This window comes from Tamandua tetradactyla, chromosome 2, assembly GCF_023851605.1.
Source record: "Tamandua tetradactyla isolate mTamTet1 chromosome 2, mTamTet1.pri, whole genome shotgun sequence".
Lineage (NCBI taxonomy): Eukaryota > Metazoa > Chordata > Mammalia > Pilosa > Myrmecophagidae > Tamandua > Tamandua tetradactyla.
Genome location: NC_135328.1, coordinates 151,328,820 through 151,347,598, shown reverse-complemented (window position 1 = coordinate 151,347,598; position 18,779 = coordinate 151,328,820). Strand labels below are relative to the sequence as shown.

The window sequence follows — 18,779 nt, the reverse complement described above, 5'->3', positions numbered from 1 at the left end:
TACTCTGGCCCATTTATCGAGTGACCAGAAAATCTGCTAATTTTGAGTAGGGACCTGAACACAAGGGAGCTCTGCGACAGGTCCAGGCTGCTGTACAAGCTGCTCTGCCATTTGGGCCATATGATTCAGCAGATCCAATGGTGCTGGAAGTGTCAGTGGCAAATAGAGATGGTGTCTGGAGCCTCTGGCAGGCCCCTATAGGAGAATCACAATGCAGACCCTTAGGACTTTGGAGCAAAGCCTTACCATATGATGCAGATACCTACTCTCCTTTTGAGAAACAGCTTTTGGCCTGCTACTGGGCCTTAGTAGAGACTGAACACTTAACCAAGGGCCACCAAGTTATCATGAGACCTGAGTTGCCTACCATGAGCTGGGTGTTGTCTGACCCACCAAGCCATAAAGTTGGGCATGCACAGCAGCAGTCTATTGTAAAATGGAAATGGTATATATGAGGTAGGGCCAGATCAGGTCCTGACGGCACAAGTAAGTTACATGAAAAAGTAGCCCAAATGCCCATGGTCTCCACTCCTGCCACATTAACTTCTCTTTCGCAGACCAGAGCTATGGCCTCTTGGGGAGTTCCTTACAGTAAACTGACTGAGGAAGAGAAAACTCAGGCCTGACTTACAGGTGGTTCAGCACGATATGCAGGTGCCACCCAAAAGTGGACAACTGCAGAACTACAAAAAAAAAAAAACAACCCTATAGCTCAGATGCAGCTTCATTCAGTGTTTTAACATGATTACTTTACAATTAGGTATTATTGTGCTATCCATTTTTGAGTTTTTGTATCTAGTCCTGTTGCACAGTCTGTATCCCTTCAGCTCCAATTACCCATTATCTTACCCTGTTTCTAACTCCTGCTGAACTCTGTTACCAATGACATATTCCAAGTTTATTCTCGAATGTCGATTCACATCATTGGGACCATACAGTATTTGTCCTTTAGTTTTTGGCTAGACTCACTCAGCATAATGTTCTCTAGGTCCATCCATGTTATTACTTGCTTCATAATTTTATCCCGTCTTAAAGCTGCATAATATTCCATCGTATGTATATACCACAGTTTGTTTAGCCACTCGTCTGTTGATGGACATTTTGGCTGCTTCCATCTCTTTGCAATTGTAAATAACGCTGCTATAAACATTGGTGTGCACATGTCCGTTTGAGTTTTTGCCCTTAATTCCTTTGAGTAGATTCCCAGCAATGGTGTTGCTGGGTCGTATGGCAATTCTATATTCAGCTTTCTGAGGAGCCGCCAAACTGCCTTCCACAGTGGTTGCACCATTTGACATTCCCACCAACAGTGGATAAGTGTGCCTCTTTCACCGCATTCTCTCCAGCACTTGTCATTTCCTGCTTTGTTGATAATGGCCATTCTGGTGGGTGTGAGATGATATCTCATTGTGGTTTTGATTTGCATTTCTCTAACGGTCAGGGACATTGAGCATCTCTTCATGTGCCTTTTGGCCATTTGTATTTCCTCCTCTGAGAGGTGTCTATTTCAAGTCTTTTTCCCATTTTGTAATTGGGTTGGCTGTCTTTTTGTTGTTGAGTTGAACAATCTCTTTATAAATTCTGGATACTAGACCTTTATCTGATATGTCATTTCCAAATATTGTTTCCCATTGTGTAGGCTGTCTTTCTACTTTCTTCATGAAGTTCTTTGATGCACAAAAGTGTTTAATTTTGAGGAGCTCCCATTTATTTATTTCCTTCTTCAGTGCTCTTGCTTTAGGTTTAAGGTCCATCAAACTGCCTCCAATTGTAAGATTCATAAGATATCTCCCTACATTTTCCTCTAACTGTTTTATGGTCTTAGACCTAATGTTTAGATCTTTGATCCATTTTGAATTAACTTTTGTGTAGGGTGTGAGATATGGGTCCTCTTTCATTTTTTGCATATGGATATCCAGTTCTCTAGGCACCATTTATTGAAGAGACTATTCTGTCCCAGGTGAGTTGGCTTGACTGCCTTATCAAAGATCAAATGTCCATAGATGAGAGGGTCTATATCTGAGCACTCTATTCGATTCCATTGGTCGATATATCTATCTTTATGCCAATACCATACTCTTTTGACCACTGTGGATTCATAATATGCCTTAAAGTCAGGCAGTGCAAGACCTCCAGCTTCGTTTTTTTTCCTCAAGATGTTTTTAGCAATTCGGGGCACCCTGCCCTTCCAGATAAATTTGCTTATTGGTTTTTCTATTTCTGAAAAATAAGTTGTTGGGATTTTGATTGGTATTGCATTGAATCTGTAAATCAATTTAGGTAGGATTGACATCTTAACTATATTTAGTCTTCCAATCCATGAACACGGTATGCCCTTCCATCTATTTAGGTCTTCTGTGATTTCTTTTAGCAGTTTTTTGTAGTTTTCTTTATATAGGTTTTTTGTCTCTTTAGTTAAATTTATTCCTAGGTATTTTATTCTTTTAGTTGCAATTGTAAATGGAATTCGATTCTTGATTTCCCCCTCCACTTGTTCATTGCTCGTGTATAGAAATGCTACAGATTTTTGAAAGTTGATCTTGTAACCTGCTACTTTGCTGTACTCATTTATTAGCTCTAGTAGTTTTGTTGTGGATTTTTCCGGGTTTTCGACGTATAGTATCATATCGTCTGCAAACAGTGGTAGTTTTACTTCTTCCTTTCCAATTTTGATGCCTTGTATTCCTTTTTCTTGTCTAATTGCTCTGGCTAGAACCTCCAACACAATGTTGAATAATAGTGGTGATAGTGGAAATCCTTGTCTTGTTCCTGATCTTAGAGGGAAAGTTTTCAATTTTTCCCCATTGAGGATGATATTAGCTGTGGGTTTTTCATATATTCCCTCTATCATTTTAAGGAAGTTCCCTTGTATTCCTATCCTTTGAAGTGTTTTGAACAGGAAAGGATGTTGAATCTTGTCAAATGCCTTCTCTGCATCAATTGAGATGATCATGTGATTTTTCTGCTTTGATTTGTTGATATGGTGTATTACATTAATTGATTTTCTTATGTTGAACCATCCTTGCATACCTGGAATGAATCCTACTTGGTCATGATGTATAATTCTTTTAATGTGTTGTTGGATACGATTTGCTAGAATTTTATTGAGGATTTTTGCATCTATATTCATTAGAGAGATTGGCCTATAGTTTTCTTTTTTTGTAATATCTTTGCCTCGTTTTGGTATGAGGGTGATGTTGGCTTCATAGAATGAATTAGGTAGTTTTCCCTCCACTTCGATTATTTTGAAGAGTTTGAGGAGAGTTGGTACTAATTCTTTCTGGAATGTTTGATAGAATTCACATGTGAAGCCGTCTGGTCCTGGACTTTTCTTTTTAGGAAGCTTTTGAATGACTAATTCAATTTCTTTACTTGTGATTGGTTTGTTGAGGTCATCTATGTCTTCTAAAGTCAAAGTTGGTTGTTCATGTCTTTCCAGGAACCCGTCCATTTCCTCTAAATTGTTGTATTTATAAGCGTAAAGTTGTTCATAGTATCCTGTTATTACCTCCTTTATTTCTGTGAGGTCAGTAGTTATGTCTCCTCTTCCATTTCTGATCTTATTTATTTGCATCCTCTCTCTTCTTCTTTTTGTCAATCTTGCTAAGGGCCCATCAATCTTATTGATTTTCTCATAGAACCAACTTCTGGCCTTATTGATTTTCTCTATTATTTTCATGTTTTCAATTTCATTTATTTCTGCTCTAATCTTTGTTATTTCTTTCCTTTTGCTTGCTTTGGGATTCGTTTACTGTTCTTTCTCCAGTTCTTCCAAGTGGACAGTTAATTCCTGCATTTTTGCCTTTTCTTCTTTTCTGATATAGGCATTTAGGGCAATAAATTTCCCTCTTAGCACTGCCTTTGCTGCGTCCCATAAGTTTTGATATGTTGTGTTTTCATTTTCACTCGCCTCAAGGTATTTACTAATTTCTCTTGCAATTTCTTCTTTGACTCACTCGTTGTTTAGGAGTGTGTTGTTGAGCCTCCACGTATTTGTGAATTTTCTGGCACTCCGCCTATTATTGATTTCCAACTTCATTCCTTTATGATCCGAGAAAGTGTTGTGTATGATTTCAATCTTTTTAAATTTGTTAAGACTTGCTTTGTGACCCAGCATATGGTCTATCTTTGAGAATGATCCATGAGCACTTGAGAAAAAGGTGTATCCTGCTGTTGTGGGATGTAATGTCCTATAAATGTCTGTTAAGTCTAGCTCATTTATAGTAATATTCAGATTCTCTATTTCTTTATTGATCCTCTGTCTAGATGTTCTGTCCATTGATGAGAGTGGTGAATTGAAGTCTCCAACTATTATGGTATATGAGTCTATTTCCCTTTTCAGTGTTTGCAGTGTATTCCTCACGTATTTTGGGGCATTCTGGTTCGGTGCGTAAATATTTATGATTGTTATGTCTTCTTGTTTAATTGTTCCTTTTATTAGTATATAGTGTCCTTCTTTGTCTCTTTTAACTGTTTTACATTTGAAGTCTAATTTGTTGGATATTAGTATAGCCACTCCTGCTCTTTTCTGCTTGTTATTTGCATGAAATATCTTTTCCAAACCTTTCACTTTCAACCTATGTTTATCTTTGGGTAAGATGTGTTTCCTGTAGACAGCATATAGAAGGATCCTGTTTTTTAATCCATTCTGCCCATCTATGTCTTTTGATTGGGGAATTCAGTCCATTAACATTTAGTGTTATTACTGTTTGGATATTTTCCTCTACCTTTTTGCCTTTTGTATTATATATATCATATCTGACTTTCCTTCTTTCTACACTCTTCTCCATACCTCTCTCTTCTGTCTTTTTGTATCTGACTCTAGTGCTCCCTTTAGTATTTCTTGCAGAGCTGGTCTCTTGGTCACAAATTCTCTCAGTGACTTTTTGTCTGAGAATGTTTCAATTTCTCCCTCATTTTTGAAGGACAATTTTGCTGGATATAGGAGTCTTGTTTGGCAGTTTTTCTCTTTTAGTAATTTAAATATATCATCCCACTGTCTTCCATGGTTTCTGCTGAGAAATCTACACATAGTCTTATTGGGTTTCCCTTGTATGTGATGGATTGTTTTTCTCTTGCTGCTTTCAAGATCCTCTCTTTCTCTTTGATCTCTAACATTCTAACTAGTAAGTGTCTTGGAGAACGCCTATTTTGGTCTAATCTCTTTGGGGTGCGCTGCACTTCTTGGATCTGTAATTTTAGGTCTTTCGTAAGAGTTGGGAAATTTTCAGTGATAATTTCTTCCATTAGTTTTTCTCCTCCTTTTCCCTTCTCTTCTCCTTCTGGGACACCCATAACACGTATATTTGTGCGGTTCATATTGTCCTTGAGTTCCCTGATACCCTGTTCAAATTTTTCCATTCTTTTCCCGATAGTTTCTGTTTCTTTTTGGAATTCAGATGTTCCAGCCTCCAAATCACTAATTCTATCTTCTGTCTCTTTAAATCTATCATTGTAGGTATCCATTGTTTTTTCCATCTTTTCTACTTTATCCTTCACTTCCATAAGTTCTGTGATTTGTTTTTTCAGTTTTTCTATTTCTTCTTTATGTTCAGCCCATGTCTTCTTCATGTCCTCCCTCAATTTATCGATTTCATTTTTGAAGAGGTTTTCCATTTCTGTTCGTATATTCAGCATTAGTTGTCTCAGCTCTTGTATCTCATTTGAACTATTGGTTTGTTCCTTTGACTGGGCCATATTCTCAATCTTCTGAGCGTGGACAGTTATCTTCTGCTGCTGGCGTCTGGGCATTTAGTCAGATTTCCCTGGGTGTCGGACCCAACAAGGTTGTAAGATTTTTCTGTGAAATCTCTGGGTTCTGTTTTTCTTATCCTGCCCAGTAGGTGGCGCTCGTGGAACACGTTCGTCTCACGTGTTTGGAAGGGATCACCCCCGGTCACCGATCTCCGCGGCCTGGGGATTTCCAATCCAATTCTCTCCGTTGGTTCGGGGGGATGCGCGTGGTGGGGGCGTCAGCCGCCGCGGCTTGAGGGGACCCTGTGGCTGGTCGCCGGCTGCAGTGGGCCCGGGGAATTCGCCACCGGACCAGGAAGTCGCCCGCAGGGGAGGGGCGTCGGTCACCGGCCGCCGCGGCCTGTGGAATTCCCCACCGGACCAGGAAGCCGCCCGCGGGGGAGGGCCACCGCGGCTTGGGTAGCCCTCTGATCCGAGACTCGTAGCCGGACCAGGAAGCCGCCCGCAAAAGAGGGGCGCCGGCCGCCTTGGCTTGGGAAACTTGCCTCTCCGAGACTCTCAGCCGGCCCGGGAAGGGGGGAGGGAGGAGCTCTGGCCGCCACAGCTGCCGCTGCTCGGGAAATCGCGCACCGCTCGGGGATCTCACCACAGCCGAGTCTCGCAGTCAGACTAGCCAGTCCAGACTGGGGTACGCTGTGTGTCCATTCCCTGCCGTGGCCCCGGGAGCTGTTCTGCACTGTTTCAGTTCACCTACTAGTTGCTTTGGAGGAGGAACTAAGACGCACGTACCTTACTAAGCCGCCATCTTGGCCCCGCCTTTAATGCTGTTTTGTTCATGTTATACTATCTAAGTTACAAGATATCAAGTTTAAGAATGAATATTACCCAAGGATTTGCACCCCATACTGGAGAGATTTAATGTGTTTCAAGTTATATGGAGGACAGTTGAGTATTGTTAGGTGAAAGAAAAAATGTATGTTTTATTGTTTTTTATTTAGAAATTAGATATGGTTTAAAGTAGTATGTATAGCTGCCAAGTTGACAAGGGGTGGACTGTCATGGTCAGGTTCATGTGTCAACTTGGCCAAGTGGTGGTACCTGTTTGTCCGGTTGGGCAAGTGCTGGCCTATCTGTTGCAATGAGGACATTTCATAGAATTAAATCATGATCATGTCAGCTGCATCCACAGTTGATTCCATTTGTAATGCTTAATCTGATCACTAGAAGCCTTTTAAGGAGGATTCAGAAGAGATAGGCCCTTCCTGCTTTGGCTGGCAAGCCTCTCCTGTGGAATTCGTCCAGACCCTCCATCGGAATCGTTGGCTTCACAGCCTGCCCTGCAGATTTTGGACTCTGCGTTCCCATGGTCACGTGAGACACTTTTATAAATTTTGTATTCGTGGGTGTTCCCTGTTGATTTTGTTTCTCTAGAGAACCCTAACTAACACATATGGCAATCCTATACTTAGGCTCCTGTGGAACCACCACGCTGCTCTCCAGAGGGGCTGCACCATTCTATTTCTCTACCAAGAGTGACTAAGTACAGCACTAGAGATTAATTTTGCTTGTAATAGAACTTCACATGAATGGAACCATAAAGCATGCTTACTTTAGCGTCTGCTTTTGCTCAGCATAATGGCTTTGAGAGTCATCTTTATTCTTGCATCTAACAGTAGTTCGTTCCTTTTTATAGATTAGTAGTATTCTGTTCTATGGACATACTACAATTTGTTTATCCATACAAACTGCTAAATATTTGGGCTGTTTTCAGTTTTTAGTGATTATAAAGTTGCTATAAACAGTCCTGTACAAAACTTGTTGTAGACACATGGTTTCACTTTTCCTGGATAAATACCTAGGAGTGGAATTAATCCCTTGGTCACTGGTGAATGTATGTTTAACTCTAACAGAAATTACCAAATTTTTTTCCAAAGTGCTTATGCCATTTTATATTCCCATAAGCAGTGTATGACAATTCTAGTAGTTCTACACCCTCACCAACATTTGATACGACCAATCTTTTTTATTTTAGCCATTCTGGTAGGTGTGCAGTGGTAGAACATTGCAGTTTTAATTTCTATTTCCTTGGTGACTACTGTTGTTGAGTATCAATTCACAATTATTGACCTTCTGTATATATTATTTTGGGAAGTGCCCAAATCCTTTGTCATCTCTCCCCCTCAACCATCACACACATACATATGGACTTGTTCACCTTTTTACTGCGTTGTAAAATTTCTGTATAAATTCTAGATACATGTCTTTTGTCTGACAGGTGCACTGAAAATATTTTCTACCAGTCTGTGCCTTGCTTTTTCTATTCTTAATGGTACCTTTCAAAGTGGAGAAGTTTTCAATTTTTATAAAATAGAATATAATTTTTTAAGTTTATGAATTCATGTTTTGTGTGTGTGTGTTATCAAGGAATCTGTGTCTAATCCAAAACTGCAAAGATTTTTTTCTTACATTTTCTTCCAGAAGAAGTTTAGGTTTTACATTTATTTCTATAACTCATTTAGAGCTAATTTTTATACCTGGTGTAAGGTAAAAATCAACTTTTTTTTTTCCATGTAGATATTTGGTTGTTTTAGCACCATTTGTTGAAAAGACCACCATTTCCCCAATAGATTACCTACGTATTTTTAAATAACTTTTAATACCTTTTATTATTTACTGTGTCTACAGTTATGCCAATTTTTCATTAATTAAGTTATTCATTTGGGTTTCTTCTTTTCTTCTCTTGATCAGTCTTACAGGTAGTTTGTCTGTTCTGTTAATTTATTTCCAAAAAACCAATTTTTGGATTTGTTGCTTTCTTTTATGGTATCTTTCCCCACACCTCCAATTGATATTAATATGGCTGCACCAGCTTTCCTTTCTTCTTAGCCTTTTCCAAACGTATTTTTGCTTTCCTTTTACTTCATATGTTCCAAAGTTTCAGGTGTGGTTCCTTTCTTTTTTTAAATAAAATTTATTTGTATTATCAAATCAAAACCACAAAGATGAACATTCTTGACATACAAACATTCTGTGTATGGTATACAATCAATGGCTCACACATATCATACCCCTTATCCCTCCCTCTCATTGACCACTAGTATTTTCATCTACTCAATAGATTTTAACCTTTGTTCCCCCTATGTTTTTCTATACCCCTTACCACTCCTTTTCATTGTTCACTAATATTTCAAGCTACTAAATTTGTTTTAACATGTGTTCCCTCTATTATCGACTTATTTTTAATCCATTTTTTACTCATCTGTCCATACAGTAGATAAAAGGAGTATGAGACACAAGGTTTTCACAATCACATAGTCACACTGCAGAAGCTATGTCATCATACATTCATCTTCAAGAAACATGGCTACTGAAGCACAGCTCTACAGTTTCAGGCACTTTCCTCTAGCCTCTCTAATACACCTTAAACTAAAAAAGGGATATCTATAAAATGCATAAGAATAACATTCAGTAAGAAAACCTCTCAACTGTATGTGAAATCTCTCAGTCATTGACACTTTATTTTGTCTCACTTTTCTCTTTCTCCTTTCAGTTGAGAAGGTTTTCTCAATCCCTTGATACTGAGTCCCAGCTCATTCTAGGATTTCTGTCCTATGTTGCCAGGGGGGGTTATACCCCTGGGAGTCCTATCCCACATAGAGAGAGGGAGGACAGTGAGCTTGCTTGCCATATTGGCTGAGAAAGAGAAAGGGCACATCTGAGCAACAAAAGAGGTTCTCTGGGGGTGACACTTAGGCCTAATATTAAGTAGGTTTAGTCTATCCTTTGTGGGGATAAGTTCATATGAACAAACCCCAAGATTGAAGGCTCAGCCTATTGATTTAGTTGCCCCCACTGCTTGCGAGAATATCAGGGATTCTCCGAATGGAGAAGTTGATTTCCCCCTTTCTTGCCATTCCCCAATGGGACTTTGTAAATACTTTTTTATTCACTGTTCAAATCCCTCTGGGATTTATCAGGACATCACTCTGGACAAACCTACAAAATCTCATGCCCTATTCAAAGTTCCATGTACTTATGAAATCAATTAAACTGTCCACATATGTTATATTAGGAAATGCATTTGTCAAAATATAAATTTTGTACCAAATAAACATTTTTTGCTTTAGTCTCACATATAATTAAAGTTTTAACATACTCATACCATCTATTTTCAACACCCTGCAATACTGACATTTCTTTGTTCTTCCTCATGCAAAAACATTTTTTAATTTGTACATTTAGTCACTATCTGTTCTAGTTTGCTAGCTGCTGGAATGCAATATACCAGAAATGGAACGGCTTTTAACAAGGGGAATTTAATGAGTTGCTAGTTTACAGTTCTAAGGCCGAGAAAATGTCCCAATCAAAACAAGTCTATAGAAATGTCCAACTTAAGGCATCCAGGGAAAGACATCTTGGTTCAAGAAGGCCAACGAAGTTCAGGGTTTCTCTCTCAGCTGGAAGGGCACACGGCAAACACAGTCAGGGTTTCTCTCTCGGCTGGAAGGGCACATGGCGAATACGGCGTCATCTGCTAACTTTCTCTCCTGGCTTCCTATTTCGTGAAGCTCCCCGGGAGGCAGTTTCCTTCTTCATCTCCAAAGGTTGCTGGCTTGTGGACTCTCTGCATCTCATGGCTTCATCTTTCTGCTCTCTCTGAATCTCTCGAATCTCCAAAATATTTCCTCTTTTATAGGACTCCAATAAACCAATCAAGACCCACTCAAATGGGTGGAGACATGTCATCCCCTAATCCAGTTAAACAACCATTCTTGACTAAATCACATCACCTAGGGAGATGATCTCATTACAGTTTGAAATATACAGTATTGAATAGGGAGTATTCTACCTTTAAGAAATGGGATTTATATTAAAACATGGCTTTTCTTAGGGGGCATACTTCCTTTCAAACCAGCACACTATCATTGTACACTCTAGGCATTCCTAGATTATACCATCTCAGTATTTATCATCTATCTTTCCTTCTGGTTTCATTTGTGCCCTCAGCCCTCCCTCCTCTACTATTCTCACATTCAGCTTCATTCATTGTACTAATGTTATTGTGCTACAATTAGGTAGTATCGTGCTATTCATTTTCAAATTTTTACAATCAGTTCTGTTCAATCTGTATCCCTTCAGCTCCAATTACCCAAAATCTACCCTATCTATCTCTTGATGGCACCTGTTCTTAACTGAAATTCTTCAAGTTCATTCACTAATGTTAGGTCATATCAGTGAGAACATACAGTATTTGTCCTTTTGTTTCTGGTTATTCTACTCAGCATAATGTCCTCAAGGTCCATCACATTGTTACATGCTTCATGGCTTTATTCTGTCTTATAGCTGCATAATATTCTATCATTACGTATATACCACAGCTTGTTTAGCCACTTGTATTGTTGATGGACATTTGGGCTGGTTCCATCTCTTAGCAATTGTAAATAATGCTGCTAGAAACACTGTGTTTGTGTTCTTGCTCTCATGTCCTCTGAATAGATACCTAGCAATGGAACTGCCGGACCAGATGGCAATTCTAAACTTAGCTTCCTGAGGAACCGCCAAACTGCCTTCCACAGTGGTTGTACCATTTGACATTCCCACCAACAGTGGATAAGTGTGCCTCTTTTTCCACATCCTTTCTAGCACTTGTCATTTTGTTTTATTGATAATGGCCATTCTGGTGGGTGTGAGATGATATCTCATTTTGGTTTTGATTTGCATTTCCCTAATAGCCAGGGAAGATAAGCATCTATTCATATGCCTTTTAGACATTTGTGCTTTCTCATCTGAGAAGTGTCTGCTCATGCCTTTTGCCCATTTTGTAATTCAGTTGTCCTTTTGTTGTTGAGTTGAACACTCTTTATTATTCTGGATACTGGGCCCTTATCTGATATATTGTTTCCAAATATTCTCTACCATTGTGCAGGCTGTCTTTTTATTTTCTTTTTTTTTTTTTTTTTTTTAAAGGAAAGACAGAGAGAAGGAAGGAAGGATAGAAGGAAGAAAGGGAAACATCTTTTAAACATTTTCTTGTTTTATTGTATTTTGTTTTTCCGTTTTTTGTTACATGGGCTGGGGCCGGGAATCGAACCGAGGTCCTCCGGCATAGCAGGCAAGCACTTTGCCCGCTGAGCCACCGCGGCCCGCCCCTTTTTATTTTCTTGATGAAGTTCTTTGAGGTGTGAAAGTGTTAATTTTGAGGAGTTCCCATTTATCTATTTCTTTCTTCAATGCTATGCTTTGGGTGTAAGATCTAGGAAATTGCCTCCTATTATAAGATTTATAAGATATTTCCCTACATTTTCATCTAAAAGTTTTACGGTCTTAGATCTAATGTTTAGGCCTTTGATCCATTTTGAGTTAATTTTTGTATAGGGTGTGAGATATGGATTCTCTCTCATTCTTTTGCATGTGGATATTCAGTTCTCTAGGCACCATTTATTGAAGAAACTGTCTTGTCCCAGGTGAGTTGGCTTGACTGTCTTATCAAAGACCAATTGTCCATAGATGAGAGGGTCTATATCTGAACACTCTATTCAATTCCTTAGTCAGTATTATGCTGCTTGGACCACTGTAGCTTTGTAATATGCCTTAATGTCAGGTAGTGTGAGACCTACGACTTCATTTATCTTTCTCAGGATATTTTTAACAGGGCCTTCTGCTCTTCCAGATAAATTTGATTATTGGTTTTTCTATTTCTGAAAAGTAAGTTTTTGGGATTTTAATTGGTATTGCATTGAATCTATGAATCAATTTAGGTAGAATTGACATTTTTATATTTAGTATTCAATTCATGAACATGGTATGCCCTTCCATTTATTTAGGTGTTCTGTGATTTCTTTTAGCAATTTATTGTAGTTTACTTGCGTAGGTCTTTTGTATCCTTACTTAAATTTATTCCTAAATATTTTATTTTGTCTCATCCTCCACTTTACTAATCCTATCGTCTGCTTGTTGGAATCTGACAATGTAGGTTTCCATTGTTTCTTTCTTTTTTTTTTTTACAGCTCTTCTACTATGCCTTTTATTCCCATAAGTTCTGTGATTTCTTTTTTCAGACTTTCAATTTCTTCTTTTTGTTTATTCTTGTCTTCTTCATATCCTCCCTGAATTCACTGATTTGATTTTTGATGAGTTTTTCCATGTCTGTTCGAACATCCTGAATTAATTAACTCCTTTATCTCATTTGAACTGTTGGGTTCTCCTTTGACTGGGCTTTATCTTCAATTTTCCTAGTATGATTTGTTATTTTTTGCTGATGTCTAGATATTTAATTTCCTTAATTAGTTTACTTTGAAGATTGTTTTCACTTTTTTATCTAGGATTTTCTTGCTGGATGACTTTGTTGTCTATCTCTTCTCTGACATTCAGTTCGGCTTATGCTAGACCCCTAGCTTAGGTTCTGCTGAACATATCAGATTTTTTCAGTTCTTGTTTCTTGCCTGGCCTGAATGGTGCTTCTTTTTTTTTCCCCCCTTAGGAGGTGTACTTAGGTATTATAAACCCCAGTCAGATTTTCCCAGACCAAACTGGCCTCCTCTCAGGAGAAAAGAGTCACCTGCATCAGTTTTCCCTGAGGGTGAGACCCAGCAGGCTGACAGACTTTACTTAGAAGCCTCTAGACTCTGTGTTTTTCCTATCCTGCCTTGCATGTGGCACTTGTCTGTGGGCAGGTCCCAGCAGCATAAAATGATGAGGTACCTTTAACTTCAGTAGACTCTTCCTGCTGGGACGTGGTAGAGACAGAGAGGACGCTACAGTCTGGCTTTAATTGCTTCAGGTTTCCAGACCCTGGGTTCTGAATTCCTTGAGGGAGGGATTCCACCTGAGCTGAGCCCCATCCCTCTCTTGGGGAAGGTACAGCCTCCAGGGAATTACTTCCTTTTACCTGACCAGCCTCTTTGCCTCTCAGACAGGCTTAATTCTGCTCTTGCCTGAGGCAGCTGGAGCCTCAGAAGCCTTGCAGTTACATGCAAAGAGCAGTCAAGCCATAGAAACACAACCACAAACAAGATAAGAAAAAAAAAAAAAAAAAAAAATCCTTTTCAGAGCAGGACCCCCATTACTCGGGTTTGCCAATCAAGAGGTTAAGTTGGTACATTGGTCTATATATCTCCAGGTCTTATGTGCCCCCTCCTTTCCTTCAGTACCCAGACCTTTTCAAGTACTCTTTGCTGTCCAATTTGAAAAGAAACCTTTTTTTTTTTGGTTTTTCTGACTGCCCTGCCCCCTCTGTGCCAGTAAAAAGCAACCTCACCTTTTACTGGTGGTTCAGCTGAGCTGGGGGCCTAGTTTTAGTAGTCAGAATTTGTAAATCAGTTCCACAATTGGAGCTTGGTTGAGCTCAGCCCTCTGGTACAGGTAAAGTCTCTTTCCCTTCCCCTCTGGAAGCAGCCTGTGGTGGACAGGCGGCGACCTCCGCGGCTTGGGGGACTTATAGTTCTGAGTCTAGCTTGTGCAGACTGGTGTACACTGTGTGTCCAGTCATGGATGTGGCCCCAGTAGTTGTTCTGTACCATTCCTGGCTATTTACTAGCTGCTCTGGAGGATGAACTAAATTCCACTCCTCACTAAGCCGCCACCTTGGACCTATCGCCTCAGGTGTGGTTCTTAACAGCATATATCTAGTTCAACTCAGAAGCCTGGGTTCACTGACATCATATTCCAACCAATTATGCTGTCTAGTTTTTGTTAAGAATTGAAAACAATGTTTCTCAGTGATAACACATTATATTACATTTTTCAGCGAAACTAAAAGTTCTTTCATTTTACAAGATAATGTTATTTATTTAAATGTATTTTAATCTATTTATCTCAGGAAAGAATTCTACCAAAAGTAAAAACATCTTCAAACTAAAGAGCTAAAATGTAGAGCCAGTGGAAAACAGCTTCTTAGAGACAAAAGCAATCTTACAGTCACAAAACAGAGAGAATATAGGATGTTTAAATGAATTAATTGTGTTTATTACATTATGTTGCCAGAGAGATATGAATATACATAATGGGAAAAACCAAATATATAGAGAAATAAGTAGAAATCCCCCTTCTTCTGCCTGATTTTGAATAGCAAAGGGTTGTGGATTAGCTGAAGCTGAACAGCAGCCCAGACCAGGCCACTGCCCAAGGGGGCTTTTCATTTAGAGCTTGTGCACCTGGCACAGTGGTTTATGGTGACCAATACTGTAAAATAATGCATGTACTGTTCCAGATTCATTGTTTTTTTTTTCAGATTTGTTTTTAAAATAAAGGCTTCATAATCATTTCCTGTAAAAGAAATTAAGTATCACTTGGCTTTTGCCAAGCATTTGATTACTTTGTCATAGTGAAAGATGTGCTCTGTAATGAGGATCAACTGCCACTTCCTTGAAAAGGTATTAGTTTTTCTCTGCATGGGTTTCAAGGATACTCCTCCTCCAAACCAAAAACCCACTCTTCTCTTTAGGTATGTTTTAGGTGCACAGAGCCACACTCCTTCCATGAGTGATTCACTGTTAACAGAGTCACCAAGTCTTTTCGTCAGATAAGATCTGACTCTAACAGAATTTAAAAGCAATCAAACCTCTCTCAAGTACAAGAGTTTAAGGGTGAACACTGCTCAGTGGGGGTTCTAAGGTTTAGAGAATCACAATTCCAAACACCAAAATTATATAAAAGATATATAAAATTACATAAGAGATATTGCAATTACTTTTTTTCACACCTAGTAGATAAAGGTATTGGTGAGATTGTAGGCTGCTTCCAGATGTTTTCTGGTCTAAGTAAATTCATTTGCCTTCAGGTCTAAATTCATCTACTCTTTTGTGCTTCTAAAGGGTTTGTCTGCTACAAAATCTGAATGGAAAGAAAGGTTGAAGATATGTTGGGGTGTTGGTGACCACATCGTGGCAGCACCAAAAGACAGAAGGTTCCTTCGTTGGAGATGCATACAGGGTGTGGGGGTTGCCCCACTTGGCTGTCCTAGCTTGCTTTTTCAATGGTAGTAAAGCCTGAGTCCTTTTGGACAGAATATGAACACACAAATTCAGCTAAAAGAAAAACTCATTTCTTGTCAGGAAACAACACAGTATGGAAGAGCGTTTTGGACTCAAACAAACTGGGTTCAAATCTTGGGCAAGTTACTTAATCTGCCTGACCTGGGTTTTTTCTTCCACTAACTGAGAATAAAAAATCTTGCAAATGGGGTTCCTTTGAAGATTAAGAGAAACAACCTGAAAAGGTCAAGAACTTAGCTGGCATTTAATAAATCCTAGCTCCCCTTCCTTTACTTTCTCTGAGTGATGATTTAGAGTTTTCTTGCCCTCCTAAATTAGAAGATTTGTTGCAACCTAAATCACTAGGCCTTCCTAGAAAAAAGAACTGGTTGCATAGGATGACTGGTGAATGACAACACTTTAGAGACACTGATGGACAAATTCAGAGAAATCTCCACTTTACAGAGACTGTGAAGAGAGACCTAGGTGCTGTTGATGACATTATGGTACAGTTTGCAGGACAGGTAGGTTCTATGCCAAGTGACTTTGGGGTAGTAGTACCTCATGATACTACAGGTACTATAACATGTAGTGATAACTGTTAGCATTTAAAAGTTTGCCATGTGGCAGGCATTGATATCAGTACTTCACATATATAATTTTATCTAATCCTTGTAATGATCTTCTGAAGCAGGTACTATTATAATTTCTGTATCACAGATGAGGAAACTGAGGCAAAGAGAGGTTAAGTAAATCACATAAGGTTACACAGCTTGGAGTCAAGGAGTGAGATTTGGGGCCTACGTGGCCTAACTACATAGCACGTGCTCTTGACCATGACATTCACCTTCAGGGTAACATGAACTTCTCCTGGTCAGAGCATTCCACACTCACGGTTCTACTTCAAGAACGTCAGCAGCAACAGAGCAGACTCTCTCCTTCTTCTCGCTCCATACAGGAAACTGATTAGGCCTATCAGTTAATATTAATGATTTACCCTACCAAATAAATAAACTCATAATAAAAGAATGTTCTGTTTTCACACAGAGGTTTATCTGTCTTCTTGTGTTGATGTTTTACAAAGAGTCTCAGCTTGCTAACAGTAACTATTAGTAAAATCTTTATTCCTTGTGACTTTATTTCACTGGTTTAAATCTTTCAAGCTTGGAGAGCTCAGAGCTTATTTAGTCATGGTGAGGGGAAGGGAGAATGATAATCCAGTTCCTGAGAAATATACAGGGGGGCAGTGACAGGGAAATCATTCTGGGGGCAATTAAAATAGCCCAAAAATCTCTCATCAATAAACTTCCCCAGAGGAACTGGGCTTGGAAGATACATATTTGTGAAATCTCAGGATAGGAAATGCTTGTTGTGACATGTGCCCTTAAACATGTGAGAAGAGGAGCTCCCTGGGCCCATTTCTCATGTTGAAGGAAGAGCACAACTGTAAGCCAGAAGGAACTTATAGAGTCCTTTTAAAAATAGTGCAACTCAGCAGGGCCTCCTTAGAGCAATTGTTTTCCTCATAGCTGAGACAAATCTCTATCAGAAAAGGAGAGGCTAGGGATGACAACAGGTGGCCACTCTAATTGAAACCTGATAGAAGAGCATATTACCAAATCTTTGCTTGGTGAGTAAGTAGTAAGACACATATGTGGAGCTCCCTGTGAGGGAAGTATGAAGATCACAACACAGGGAAAATACCTGTTTAAAGGGAGCAAAAAAGTGTTATGCCAGAAATACTTCGGATGATCCAAATATAATATGCATTCACAACACTGAATGGTAAAAAATGATTTCACAGATTCAATTAAAGCTTAAAATTTGGAAAGTTCTCACAAAAACAGCACAGGTGAAAAGAAGGAAATAAAATCTTGCATTCTCTCTTTTTATCTAGTGACATAATCAAGAAGAATTGAAAAATAGGTCTCTAATTTTGGTTATTTCTGCACCACCTTGCTACTGAAAGAGTTTTCAGTAGTCTGAATCCTTAGTCTGGTATTCCCTTTCCCACAGTCTTGCATTACAAGGGGCTCCCCCACTCACCTGAGCCCCACGGTCATTGACCAGCTCCACAGACCACCTGCCTTCATACTGGATCCACACGAATATCCCTCCGTCCGCATCACAGGTGGCCAGTTTCTGGTATGGCTCATTCCACCTCACCAGCACCACCTAGAAAACAGTCAAGGAGATATTCACCACAGTGAATAAGTCAGCAGGTCAGGACTACTCTACAAGGGGCCAGACTTAAATAAAACGTAGTTAGTCTGAGAACAAGATTGATAGAGAGTGTGGGAAATTAGCAGAGAGCAGGGCAGAGCCCACACAAGACAGTTTTACTCTGAACCAGATTTTTTTGACATGGCTTCCTGATAAACAGCAGACACCTGAGCAAATAACAAATTACTGCAAGAACATACCCATCACTATAACATGCCCAATTTCCATCTGTATCCAACACCTGTCCCTCACTTCCTCATCCTAAAAGGTAGAAACTCTGGTAGGTAATTTGTGAGATTAGGTGAACTCTGCCATCTCCAAGAGCTGGTGGAGCCTAAGGGCAGTCCTTACAACGCCCCAAGTTGTAAAGAATGAGAGGTACGAAATAGTTCCTGGAGACCAGGGGCCACAAAACCATCACTTTGAGGTTCACTGTGGTGAATGTCCCCTGAGGCTATTCCCCAACTGGCATATCCCAGTGATCATGATGAACTAATTCAAAGATTCAGCACATACTTCTTGAACCCATGCTATGTGACTAATATGAGCGGTAGGATATGAGGCCTCTGCCCTTGGGTAAGTTAAGAAATCCAGTTAGGGAGGTCAGTGGATAGACATAAATATGTGTCAATAACATGAAAATAATTTTTAAAAAATCAGTATTCTGCTATTCATAAGAAAGATTTGTAATTTCCTGTCTACTCGCAGGGCTCTCTAATAAACATATGAACATGTGACACAGTGTAAATGATTTCTAAATTCTAACCTATCTACTAAAATAGAAGGTGAGGTCAGGACTGACCATGAAGAACCTCCACAATGCCCAGATTCCTTCCTCATACCCATCTGTCCAAACCTACATTTCCTGCTTGCTGACCAACATGTAAATGC

General features: G+C 39.4%; 1 protein-coding gene across 7 annotated transcripts in view; it reads right to left on the bottom strand.

The window, feature by feature from the left end:
- Positions 1–18,779, bottom strand: part of TULP4 (TUB like protein 4) — a 422,942-nt gene that overhangs the window by 126,624 nt on the left and 277,539 nt on the right. For all 7 annotated transcript variants that reach the window (XM_077149362.1, XM_077149360.1, XM_077149357.1 and 4 more), the window contains one exon: positions 17,712–17,840. In XM_077149362.1, the coding sequence (XP_077005477.1) occupies positions 17,712–17,840 (129 nt within the window). The remainder of the gene's footprint in view (positions 1–17,711; positions 17,841–18,779) is intronic.